The sequence below is a fragment of the Tachyglossus aculeatus genome, chromosome 9 (genome assembly GCF_015852505.1).
Source record: "Tachyglossus aculeatus isolate mTacAcu1 chromosome 9, mTacAcu1.pri, whole genome shotgun sequence".
Taxonomy (NCBI): domain Eukaryota; kingdom Metazoa; phylum Chordata; class Mammalia; order Monotremata; family Tachyglossidae; genus Tachyglossus; species Tachyglossus aculeatus.
This window is the reverse complement of record NC_052074.1, coordinates 23,661,561-23,674,425: the sequence shown is the minus strand read 5'-3', so window position 1 is coordinate 23,674,425 and position 12,865 is coordinate 23,661,561. Positions and strand designations below refer to the sequence as shown.

General features: G+C 52.9%; 1 protein-coding gene across 5 annotated transcripts in view; it reads right to left on the bottom strand.

The window, feature by feature from the left end:
• Nucleotides 1-1,048: 1,048 nt before the first annotated feature.
• Nucleotides 1,049-12,865, bottom strand: part of NRBP1 (nuclear receptor binding protein 1) — a 29,934-nt gene continuing 18,117 nt past the window's right edge. For all 5 annotated transcript variants that reach the window (XM_038751495.1, XM_038751499.1, XM_038751496.1 and 2 more), the window contains 11 exons: nucleotides 12,122-12,205; nucleotides 10,350-10,408; nucleotides 10,170-10,268; nucleotides 7,231-7,363; nucleotides 6,939-7,044; nucleotides 6,600-6,647; nucleotides 6,283-6,418; nucleotides 4,763-4,816; nucleotides 4,600-4,663; nucleotides 1,569-1,624; nucleotides 1,049-1,459 (listed from right to left, as the gene is read on the bottom strand). In XM_038751495.1, coding sequence (XP_038607423.1) covers nucleotides 1,367-1,459; nucleotides 1,569-1,624; nucleotides 4,600-4,663; nucleotides 4,763-4,816; nucleotides 6,283-6,418; nucleotides 6,600-6,647; nucleotides 6,939-7,044; nucleotides 7,231-7,363; nucleotides 10,170-10,268; nucleotides 10,350-10,408; nucleotides 12,122-12,205 — 932 coding nt within the window. In that variant the 3' untranslated portion in view covers nucleotides 1,049-1,366. The remainder of the gene's footprint in view (nucleotides 1,460-1,568; nucleotides 1,625-4,599; nucleotides 4,664-4,762; nucleotides 4,817-6,282; nucleotides 6,419-6,599; nucleotides 6,648-6,938; nucleotides 7,045-7,230; nucleotides 7,364-10,169; nucleotides 10,269-10,349; nucleotides 10,409-12,121; nucleotides 12,206-12,865) is intronic.

Below are 12,865 nucleotides of genomic sequence, written 5' to 3'. Positions count from 1 at the left end.
CCTCCCCTTTCTCTTCCCACCTCCCTCATCCTCCTTCCCCGTCCTCTTCCCACCTCCCTCCCCTTTCTCTTCCAACCTCCCTCCCTCCCTTGTCCTCCCTCTTCTCACCTCCCTCCTTCCTCTTGATGATGATGGCGTCCATTAAGCACTTACTATGTGCAAAGCACTGTTCTAAGCGCTGGGGAGGTTACAAGGTGATCAGGTTGTCCCATGGGGGGCTCACAGTCTTCATCCCCATTCTGCAGATAAAGGAACCGAGGCCCAGAAACGTGAAGTGACTTGCCCAAAGTCACACAGCTGACAATTGGCAGAGCCGGGATTTGAGCCCATGACCTCTGACTCCAAAGCCCGGGCTCTTTCCACTGAGCCACGCTCTTCCCACCTCCCTCCCTCTCTCCTTCCTCTTCCCACCTCCTCTCCTCTCCCTCCTGCCCCCCAACCCCCATTACCCCCACTCCCCTCTGTAAAATGGGAATGAAGACTGTGAGCCCCACTTGGGGCAAAATGATCACCCTGTATCCCCCCCCCCCCCCCCCAGCGCTTAAAACAGTTCCCCCCTTCTAGACCGTGAGCCCGCTGTTGGGTGGGGACCATCTCTACATGCTGCCAACTTGGACTTCCCAAGCACTTAGTCCAGGGCTCTGCACACAGTAAGCGCTCAATAAATACGACTGAATGAATGAACAGTGCTTTGCACAGAGTAAGCGCTTAACAAATATCATCATCCTTATTATTATTACTACTCCTAAACCCACCTCCTAGGCCCCGCCCTCGAACCCCACGGGAGAGCGGAGCGACACGCAGCAGTCCCGGGCCTTTAGCAAAAAGTAGACTTTATTACAGCAGCAACCGAGACAGACCCCAGGGCCACGCGGGACTACAGCGCGGCGTGCACACAGGCATACTTACACACACACACACAGCCCCCACGCACACATCCACCTTACCCGCCCCACTCCCATCCCTTCCTCCTCCTCCTCCTCCCAGCCTTTCCTCTTCTGGAGTTGCGCCCGTCCTCCCCGGTGCCCCCCACCCGCCGCCCCCCGACCCCTCAAGCACAAGCCGGCTGAACTAGGGGGGTCCGGGCCGCGCCGCCCACCCCTTACCCCCCCAGCCCAGTTCTGTGCAAAACAAGTAAACAAAGTGCAGGGGGGGTAAGAAGAGAGGTTGAGGGGGGAGGAGTGGGACCCAGAATCTGAACCCGCCCGCACTCCAACCCCATCCCCTCTTAAGTAACCAAGCCGGGGGGGCCGCACTGGATAATACTGACTCCCACCAACCGGGGAGGGGGCAACCGCGGCACGGTTGGGGACAGCCGTGGCACAGACGGGGCGGGGGGCGGAGGGGACCCCAGGGCCGGGCGGCGCTACGAGGACACCGTGACGGCGGCTGAGCTCCTGGAAAAGTTGAACTTGTTGAAAGTCTCCTCCAGCAGCGAAGTCAGGCGGCTCTGGTCGGCCTGGGATGGATGATCGGGGCGGAGGTTGGAGGTGAGCGGGGCTGGGTTGAGGCGGGTGGGTGGGGGCGAGGGGGTCGGCCAGCGCCGGGGGTAGGGGGGCCAACCTCACCTCACTGATGAAGCCCAGCTGCACTAACTCCGCGGCCAACTCGGGCACGTTGTCATCTGGGAGAGAAGCAGAGGCGGCGGGGTAAAGAGCCGGGTAATGGGGAACGGGGAAAATCGATCGATCCGTCGGCGCTTTTAAGTCTATAAAACCTGTATATGTGTCTGTACATATTTATTACTCTACTTTACTTGTACATATCTATTCTATTTATTTTATTTTGTTAATATGTTTGGTTTTGTTCTCTGTCTCCCCCTTGTAGACTGTGAGCCCACTGTTGCGTAGGGACCGTCTCTACATGTTGCCAGCTTGGACTTCCCAAGCGCTTAATAATAATAATCATAATGATGGCATTTATTAAGCGCTTACTATGTGCAAAGCACTGTTCTAAGCGCTGGGGGGATACAAGGTGATCAGGTTGTCCCACGGGGGGCTCACAGTCAACCCCCTTTTTACAGATGAGGTGACTGAGGCCTCAGAGAAGTTATGCCCAAGGTCACACAGCTGACAACTGGCGGAGCCGGGATTTGAACCCACGACCACTGACTCCAAAGCCCGTGCTCTTTCCACTGAGCCACACTGCTTCGCTTAGTACAGTGCTCTGCACACAGTAAGCGCTCAATAAATACGACTGATTGATTAAGTACTAACTGGGGGCAGAGCACCATACAAAGTGCACAGGAGAGGATGATGCCCTCCGCTCACAAGATGACAAACTTCCACCAGGCCCTCGCAAACACAGTGAGTCGTTTCGGCCTTCCCAGGCCGAGCCCCCTTTTTCCTCTCCTCCTCCCCATCATCCCCTCCGCCCTACCTCCTTCCCCTCCCCACAGCACCTGTATATATGTTTGGACAGATTTATTACTCTATTTTAGTCGTACATATTTACTATTCTATTTACGTTGTTAATGATGTGCATCTAGCTTTAATTCTATTTGTTCTGACGACTTGACGCCTGTCCACAGGTTTTGTTTTGTGGTCTGTCTCCCCCTTCTAGACTGTGAGCCCGTTGTTGGGTAGGGACCGTCTCTAGATGTTGCTGACTCCCACATGTTTTGTTTTGTTGTCTGTCTCCCCCCTTCTAGACTGTGAGCTTGTTGTTGGGTAGGGACCGTCTCTATAAGTTGCCAACTTGTACTTCCCAAGCACTTAGTACAGTGCTCTGCATACAATAAGCACTCAATAAATACGATTGAATGAACTGAATGAATGATTATTATTATTATTCCACCCGACCTCCCACAGCACCTGTATATATGTTTGTACATATTTATTACTCTAACTTGTACATATTCACTATTCTATTTTGTTAATGATGTGCATCTAGCTTTAATTCTATTTGTTCTGACGACTTGACGCCTGTCCACATGTTTTGTTTTGTTGTCTGTCTCCCCCTTCTAGACTGTGAGCCCGTTGTTGGGTAGGGACCCTCTCTATACGTTGCCGACTTGCACTTCCCAAGCGCTTAGTACAGTGCTGTGCACACAGTAAGCGCTCAATAAATACGATTGAATGAATTGAATGAATATTATTATTACTATTCCACCCGACCTCCCACAGCACCTGTATATATGTATATAAGTTTGTACATATTTATTGCTCTATTTATTTTCCTTGTACATATTTATTCTATTGATTTTTATTTTGTCAATATGTTTTGTTGTGTCTCCCCCTTCTAGACTGTGAGCCCGCTGTTGGGTAGGGACCGTCTCTATATGTTGCCGACTTGTACTTCCCAAGCGCTTAGTACAGTGCTCTGCACGCAGTAAGCGCTCGATAAATATGATTGAATTGAATGAATATTATTATTATTACTACTCCACCCGACCTTCCACAGCACCTGTATATATGTATATGTTTGTACATATTTATTACTCTATTTTACTTGTACGTATTTATTCTATTGATTTTATTTTGTTAATATGTTTTGTTGTCTGTCTCCCCCTTCTAGACTGTGAGCCCGCTGTTGGGTAGGGACTATCTCTATGTGTTGCTAACTTGTACTTCCCAAGCGCTTAGTCCAGTGCTCTGCACACAGTAAGTGCTCGATAAATATGATTGAATGAAATGAATGAATGTGAGCCCACTGTTGGGTAGGGACCGTCTCTAGATGTTGCCTACTTGTACTTCCCAAGCGCTTAGAACAGTGCTCTGCACACAGTAAGCGCTCGGTAAATACGACTGAATGAATGAATGAAATGAATGAATGTGAGCCCACTGTTGGGTAGGGACCGTCTCTAGATGTTACCAACTTGGACTTCCCAAGCACTTAGTACAGTGCTCTGCACACAGTAAGCGCTCGGTAAATACGACAATGAATGAATGAAATGAATGAATGTGAGCCCACTGTTGGGTACGAGCCGTCTCTAGATGTTGCCAACTTGTACTTCCCAAGTGCTTAGTACAGTGCTCTGCACACAGTAAGCGCTCGATAAATACGATTGATTGAATGAATGAATGAATGGAGGAGGGCGAATCACAGGGGCTGGAGAATCAGTGGACTAATACAGGAACTCTTCAATCATTTTCAGAGAGGCGTATTTTTCTCCCCGTGTGAGCCTCCCTCCCCTTTTAGGCGGTGAGGGCAAGCGGCCTGGGACCACGCTTTCGAGTTATCGCTCTAGTCCTTGGCCCATTAATATGTTTTGTTGTCCGTCTCCCCCTTCTAGACTGTGAGCCCGCTGTTGGGTAGGGACTATCTCTCTATGTTGCCAACTTGTATTCCCAAGCGCTTAGTCCGGTGCTCTGCACACAGTAAGAGCTCGATAAATACAACTGAATGAATGAATGAATCCCGGTGCACTTTGGGGAAGAAACCCAACAGTGGGCTCACGTTCATTCACTTCATTCATTCATTCAATCGTATTTATCGAGGGCTTACTGTGTGATCCACCCTGACGCCGGGGTGGGTCTGAGTGCCCACCTTGTCTTCCCTAGGGCCCGCCTCCCTCAAAGAGAGAAGGATCGGGGTTTCCCCCTGCTCTCGGGGAGCTGGAAGAGGGGCCGGGGAGACGTGAGGAGGGCTGGTACTCACTGGGCAGCAGGTCGCAGCTCAGGTGCCGGTTCAGTTTGTCCTCCAGTTTGAGTAACAGTGTTAGCTGGGGTGGAAGAGAGAGAAAGAGAGAGACACGGGCAATCGAGAGCCCACCGACTTTCCCATGCCCCTGGATCCTGCCCAGTCTTCTCCGTCGACTTACATGGTGCCTGACTCCCTCCTCCACGGACTCAATGTTGCACTGCATCAGCACCACCTGAGGAAGAGGGGGAAGGGGGTGAGCCCCAACAACCGCGGAAAAAGCCCCTCCAGCCTTGAAAGCCACCTTCCCAAGACTGAGGCGCTTCTGCCACTCCACCCAGCCAGCAGTTTTTTGGGGGTTTTTTTGCATTTGTTAAGCGCTTACTATGTGCAAAGCACTGTTGTAAGCGCTGGGGGGGATACAATGGGATCAAGTTGTCCCACGGGGGGCTCACCGTCTTAATCCTCATTTTACAGATGAGGGAACTGAGGCTCACGGAAGTTAGGTGACTCGCCCAAGGTCACGCAGCAGACATGTGGCAGAGTCGGAATTCGAACCCATCACCTCTGACTCCAAAGCCCGGGCGCTTTCCACTGAGCCACGCTGCTTGGGTGGGCGGCCCTAGTCCCAGGAGGAGGAGAGCGGCGGAGCCTAATGGGTAGGGCACAGGCCTGGGCGTCTCATCCCAGCTCTGCCACTCGTCTGCTCCGTGACTTTGGGAAAATTGCTTAACTTCTTTGTGCCTCAGTTCCCTCAAAATAATAATCATCATCATCATCATCAGCGTGGCTCAGTGGGAAAAGCACGGGCTTTGGAGTCAGAGGTCATGGGTTCGAACCCCGGCTCCGCCACGTCTGCTGTGCGACCTTGGGCAAGTCACTTGTACTTCCCAAGCTCTTAGTACAGTGCTCTGCACACAGTAAGGGCTCAATAAATACAATTGATTGACTGATTGATTGATTCTCTGAGCCTCAGTTCCCTCATCTGTAAAATGGGGATGAAGACTGTGAGCCCCACGTGGAGCGACTTGATCACCTTGTATCCCCCCCAGCGCTAAGAACAGCGCTCTGCACATAGTAAGCGCTTAACAAATGCCATCATTATTATTATTATTATTTGTTCATTCATTCATTCATTCATTCAATCGCATTTATTGAGCACTTACTGTGTGCAGAGCACTGTACTAAGCGCTTGGGAAGTACAAACTGGCAACATATAGAGACGGTCCCTACCCAACAGTGGGCTCACAGTCTAAAAGACTTTCTCGGGCGGGGCCCAACTAACAGAGAAACCTCCTGGAGAACTATAGCCCAGGGCCATAACCGTGCCCGGCTTATTGGGGCTAAGCTTATTGGGGTTTATTGGGGTTAAGCGCTTACTATGTGCAAAGCACTGTTCTAAGCGCTGGTGATCAAGTTGTCCCACGTGGGGCTCACAGTCTTCATCCCCATTTTACAGATGAGGCTGGGGATGAAGACTGTGAGCCCTAGCTGTGTCCAACCTGTTCATCTTGTATCTACCCCTGCGCTTAGAACAGTGCCTGGCACGTAGTAAGTGCTTAACGAGCACGACTGCTATAAAAATAAATAATAATAATAATAATAATAATAATAATAATAATAGTAATAATAATAATCCTCTCCCTTTCAACATATCTGCCTTTTCCCCTCCCCGCCGTCCCGGAACCGTCCGGCCCCTACCTTGCGGTTCTCCACCTCAGCGGGCTCGGGTGTCGGAGTCTTCACGGAGGGCGGCACCACGGGGGACGTCACCTTTTCTTGCTGGGGCTGCTGGGGCCGAGGCAGCCCGAAGGCCGTCAGAGGGTAGATCCCGTTCCTGGGATGAGGAGCGGAGGACAACGAATCCATCGACGGTGCTCACTGAGCGCTTACTACGTGCAGAGAGCACTGTACGGAGCACTCTGGGAGGCTACGGCGCAACAGGAACAGCAGACCCTTTCCCCAGGGCCCGCCACCCCGTGCTTCCTTTCCCAGGTTCCCCCATCTTCCTCTCTCACCTCACATCCTCGAGGAATTTATCCAGTTCCAAAGCTGGGGACTGGGACCTGGGAGAAAGAAAACCAGAGGGGAAAGGCAGAGATGCAACCAACGCTCGAGAGCAGACGCTCGCTCCACGTACCCCGGGGGCGACGACCCAAGCGCTTAGCACAGAGCTCGGCACACGGTAAGCGCTCAATAAATACGACTGAATGAATGAATGAATGCCGGCCCACAGCCAAGATTGCCACCCACCCCGAGCAGACCCTCCCCCGGATCTAGAAGCCGGGCCACGGTCTGGCACTGAATCCCTCTCCCAGACCCGCTCCCGTCCCTTCGTATCGAGCCCCGTCACTCACAGGTTCCGGACAACCTCCCTGCTTGATCCTGGAAAGATCTCGGCCAGGACGGCATTGGTGTCCAAGTTCTTGGTGATCTCCTCCAGGGCGTTCTCGGGGATCAGGTCTTGGAGGGGGAGCGAAAGTGCGGATCAGGCATGGGGTGGGGGGTGAGAGAGGGAGAAGCTCGCGCCGTCGGGGGTCCCACAAACCGCTGAGGGGGCCGAATCGCCGGAGCCAGAGGGCCGGGAGGAAAGGGAGCCCGATCCACCTCCACTCCCGGGGTCTCTAACTCAGAGTGAAGGCAACTCACGCTGGTGTCCCACGATACAGTGCGCGGCAAGCAACTTGAGCGAAGGCACCTCGAACAACGCCGGGTGGAACAACAGTTCTCGGGCGGTGGGGCGGAGAGTGGGCTCGGGCTGCAGGCACTTTTGGATGAACTCCTGCGGGGGAAGCAGGGCGGGGGCAGCGGCTGACCGGGCTCTCCTCCTCCCCTCGTGCGGCCGGTCTCTTAACGCGAGCTCGCCGCCGCGGCTAAATCCCAACCCCCGTCCCCCTCCTCCGGTCCCTGGCAGGGGTCAAGGCACGCTGGCTTTAGCCGACCGCTCGAATACAAAATACCGCAGGGCGGGTGCTCGTTCCTTCCCTACGGTGAAGCGGTCCCGCGTGTCTGTCTTTTAGCGGTCTGTGTCGTCGGCTCAACGCCTCCCTCCGCCTCACGTCGCTGCTGGGTCTAAGCTAAGCGCTAATGCAGTGCTCTGCACACAGTGAGCGCTCAATAAATGCGACTGAAATGAATGAATAAGGGGCTCCCTCCTTCCTCCTAGAAATAATCGCGACCTTCACTTCCTAGGCCTTACTGAGGAGGAAACGCGTTTCTGTGAAGTTTGGCTCCTGGGCTTATTCCTCTCATCTGCTACCCTCCCCTCAGAACCAACTCTCTTGTCGACCCCCGCTACCATCGGGTTCTCGCCCTCCTCTACTCCCCCAAAGTCACCCAGGTCCTCTAGATAGCCAAGCCCGGCGGGTTCTCCGAGCCTAACCCTGCCAGACCTGTTGATGACAGCTTGCCCACCATGCCTAGATCCATCCTGCCGCTGACCCGTTTCCCACATCCTCTCTCTGACCCAGAATTCCCTCCCCTTTCCATGGACACCAATCCACCACTCTCCCCACCTTCAAAGCCTTTTTAGAATGACAGCTCCTCCAAGAGTCCTTCCCTACCGAGCCCTCGTTTTCCCCGACTCCCTCTTCCTTCCGCGTCGTCTCCGCACGTGGGTGTCTACCCTTTGGGCACTTGGCATTCATCCCACACCACTTGAGTCCCTATCCATAACTGACCGATTGATTCATTCAATCGTATTTATTGAGCGCTTACTGTGTGCAGAGCATGTACTAAGCACTTGGGAAGTACAAGTTGGCAACATCTAGAGACGGTCCCTACCCAACAGTGGACTCATTCACAGTCTAGAAGAGCCGGCTCACAACGTCGGTCTCCCTCTCTGGACCGTAAGCTCATTTTGGGCAGGGAAAGTGTCTACCGACTCTGTGGTATTGTACTTTCCTAAGCACTCAGTTCAGTTCCCAACACTTTATGAAGTGCTCAATAAAAAACACTGATTGATTGATTCTTTGACACGATACTCTCCTGGTTCTCCTTCAACTCTCTGACCACTCCCTCCCATTCTTATTTGCCGACTCTTCTTCCTCCTCTCATCTTCTAACTCTTCCAATGTCACTTCCTCCCAGAGGTATTTCCTGACCTCACCACTCACGTATTTTTCTTTTAGGTGGTAAAAGGAACAGAATTTATTAAGCACTTCCTGAGTGCACTGTACGAAGCGCCAGGAGAGGGTAAACAGGTGGGAATTATTCGTTTATTTTTTTCTGTTCATTTAATCGTACTTCCTGGGCGCTTACTGTGTGCAGAGCACTGTACTAAGCACTTGGGAGAGTACAATATAACAATAAACAGAAACAGTCCCTGCCCACGACGAGCTTACAGTCTACCGGGGGAGACGGACATTACTAGAGAAGTCACCCATCTTAACTGTCAATGTATCTGCTTGGGAGTTCTTTACATTTATTTTCTCTCTCTTAACTGTGGTGTACTCATCAATTTCCAGCCACCATCTCTCTGTCAGCTAAGCACCTCAGAGACGGGGAATTATGCAGCTTTCATTCTTCGGTATGTTGCCCAAGTGCCTCCTATGGAGCTGTGCACAAGATGCTGCCCAGTTGGCACTAATAATAATAATAATAATAATAATAATAATAATAACGGTAAGTCTGTGGCAATTCCCTCCAATCTCATCACGTCACCTCGGAACTTAATAATAATAATAATGATGGCATTTGTTAAGCGCTTACTACGTGCCGAGCACTTTTCTAAGCGCCGGGGGAGATACAAGGTGATCAGGTGGGGCTCACGAGGAATTATGCAGCTTTTATTCTTCGGTATGTTGCCCGAGTGCCTGCTATGGAGCTGTGCAGCAGACGCCGCCCAGCTGGCACTAATAATAACGGTAAAGCTGTGGCAATTCCCTCCAATCTCATCACATCACCTCGGAACTTAATACTAATAATGATGGCATTTGTTAAGCTGAGCCGAGCACTTTTCTAAGCGCCGGGGGAGCTACAAGGTGATCAGGTGGGGCTCCCGGTCTTCATCCCTATTTTACAGATGAGGGGACTGAGGCCCAGAGAAGTGACTTGCCCAAAAAGTCACCCAGCTGACAAGCGGCGGAGCCAGGATTAGAACCCGCGACCTCTGACTCCCAAGCCCGGGCTCTTTCCGCTCCGCCGCTCTGCTTCCTCGGACCCTTCGTCGGGTCCAGGTCTCACGCCGGTTTCCGCCGTGCCCCACCCAGGTTCTCCGGTCCTCCGTGGGCTGGCCCGTATCCGGACGGTCTCCGGCTCCTCCGAACCTCCCTGTTGCCCCGCCTGCCGCGTCACCTCCCTCCCATTCTTGAAGGCTTGGCTCAAAACCCACCTCCCTCGGGAGGAAGATCCAGGCGCGCCTATAACCGCGACACAACCGGCTCACCTCCTCTCCGGGTGGGATGGGAGGCGCGGGGACTGCCTAGGGCCAAACCCACCCCATCTCCAGGTAGTGGGAAAGAGCCCTCCTCTGTCCACCGCTCTGCCCCGTCAAGCGGGAGAGGGGACGGAAGCTTGGCGGGAAGAAACTGCCCGACGGGGGCCGGGGGAGAGGGGAAGCAGACGAAGGAAGCTCGGAGAAGTTCTCACCCTCTGGAGCGGGTCTTCAAGCAAGAGGATGGCACTGCTGATGGCCTCCTGGGGCACGTTAGAGGACTCCCCGTTGCCTTGTATCTCCAGCACTGCCATCTTGTAGGAGGGAAGAGACGGATTAGCCCGTTCCCCCTCTGCTCACCCCCAGCCCCTTCCCCTCCCTTCTGGCCTCCTCACCTCCAGGGCGCACATCCCGAAGGAGTAGATGTCCACGGCCGTCGTCACGTTGGTGACTTCTGGTGGAAACAGATGGGGAGCAGTTAAGAGGTCAGGGTTGCAGGTGAAGGGAATAGCGGGGAGAGGGTTGGAGGGGGAACGGACCTTCCCCTCCATCCAAAAGGGTGGGGAAAGAGGAACCCCGCCCCATAGGTGCTGGCTGTTAATCCATCGTATTTATTGAGGATTTAATGTGTGCAAAGCACTGTATTAAGCACTTAAGGGAGTGCAATACAACAGGGGTGGTAGATACGTTCCCTGCCCACAATGAGCTTACAGGGGAGAGAGACATTAAAATGAATTACAGGTACGTATTTAATTGCTGTGAGGCGGAGGCTGGGGTGACTATCGAGTGTTTCAAAGATACAGACCCCTGTTTATAATAATAATAATAATAGTGGCATTTATTAAGCGCTTACTATGTGCAAAGCACTGTACTAAGCACTTAAGGGAGTGCAATACAACAGGGGTGGTAGATACGTTCCCTGTCCACAATGAGCTTACAGGGGAGAGAGAGACATTAAAATGAATTACAGGTATGTATTTAATTGCTGTGAGGCGGAGGCTGGGGTGACTATCGAGTGTTTCAAAGATACAGACCCCTGTTTATAATAATAATAATAATAATAATAGTGGCATTTATTAAGCGCTTACTATGTGCAAAGCACTTACTAAGCACGTAAGGGAGTGCAATACAACAGGGGTGGTAGATATGCTCCCTGCCCACAATGAGCTTACACTCTACGGGGGGGGAGAGAGAGACATTAAAATGAATTACAGGTATGTATTTAATTACTGGGAGGCGGAGGCTGGGGCGACTATCGAGTGTTTCAAAGATACAGATCCCTGTTTATAATAGTAATAATAATAATGATAGTGGCATTTATTAAGCGCTTACTACGTGCAAAGCACTGTTCTAAGCACTGGGGAGGTTACAAGGTGACCAGGTTGTCCCACGGGGGCTCACAGTCAATCCCCACTTTACAGATGAGGTAACTGAGGCGCAGAGAAGTGAAGTGACTTGCCCAAAGTCACACAACTGACAATTGGCGGAGCTGGGATTTGAACCCATGACCACTGACTCCAAAGCCCGTGCTCTTTCCACTGAGCCACGCCGCTTCTCTTTATTGTTCTCTTTACGCTTTACTGTTGCGCCGGACTCTCCCAGGCGCTTAGTACAGTGCTCTGCACACAGTGAGCGCTCAATAAACACGACCGGCTGAATGAACGAATCCAAGTACCCGGGCGAAGCGGAAGAGAGAGGGTACAAGACCAAAGGGGGCTTGGCTGGGGAAGGCTTCTTGGAGGAGACATGATTTTAGTAAGGTTTGGAAGTTGGGGAAGGTGGTAATATGAAAGGGGAGGTCACAGGGAGGGTGTGGAAAAGGGGTCAGCAGCGAGACAGACGAGACTGAGGAACAGGGCCCGAGTTGGCATTAGAGGAGAGAAGCGTGCGTGTTGGGTTGTAGTAAGAAATCATCAAAATAAGGGAGGAGGGGGCGAGCTGAATGAGTTTTCTTTAAAGCTGATGGCAAGGAGTCTCCGTTCGATGCTGAGGTGGACGGGCAACCACTGGAGGTTCTTCAGGAGTGCGGAGACGCGGACTTAACTTTTATTTTTAAGAAACACGATCCGGGCAGCAGAGTGAAATATGGACTGAAAGTGCAGAGGGAAAGGAGATGGAGAGGTCAGAGGTCCACAGCGGAGGATCAAGGGAGGCTACGGTTCCTTACCTCCATACTCTGGGGCGAAAAAATGTAGATTCTTCTGTTCTTCCCGGCAAGTTTTCACATGATTGTTGATGGTGTCGGGGGCCACTGGGGGTGGGAAGACGGACTCAGCCTGGTCACCCCCAACCGAGCACGGGCCCCTATTCCGACAACACGGCCGACTCCCCACCGCCGCCGCCCTCCCCTCCACCTAAACTTTTCTGAATGGACCAGGTGCGAGGGTCCGCCCTTCACTACATTCCTTCCAGTGTTACTCCCCTCTACTCCACACAACCTGGCCCAGGATGACCAGCACACACACACCCCCTCCCCCAGCAGCTCGGCTTCCCGGCGGCCCGGCTCTTGGGCTCCTCGGGAGGATCCGTGATCTAGGGGAGAAGCCCGGGAATCCAGACTGGACCCCAGGGCTGGGGACAACAGCAAGTAAGGTCCGGTGATGGTAAGGCAGAAGCCACTCCTCGTCTCAGGAGGGGTGGAATCGGGACGGTCGGGTGGCGTGTTGGAGACGCCAGGGAACAGTCACGGACGTTCTGGCCCGGCTCGCCCCTTCCCAAAGCCGAACCCCAGGCCAGACAAGCGGTGCTTCGGCCTCTGTGCTCCCCTGACCCGACTCACAAGGCTCTTAAAGCTTAGAGGAGCAGCGTGGCTCAGTGGAGAAGAGCCCGGGCTTTGGAGTCAGAGGTCGTGGGTTCGAATCCCGGCTCTGCCACATGTCTGCTGTGTGACCTTGGGCAAGCCGCTTAACTT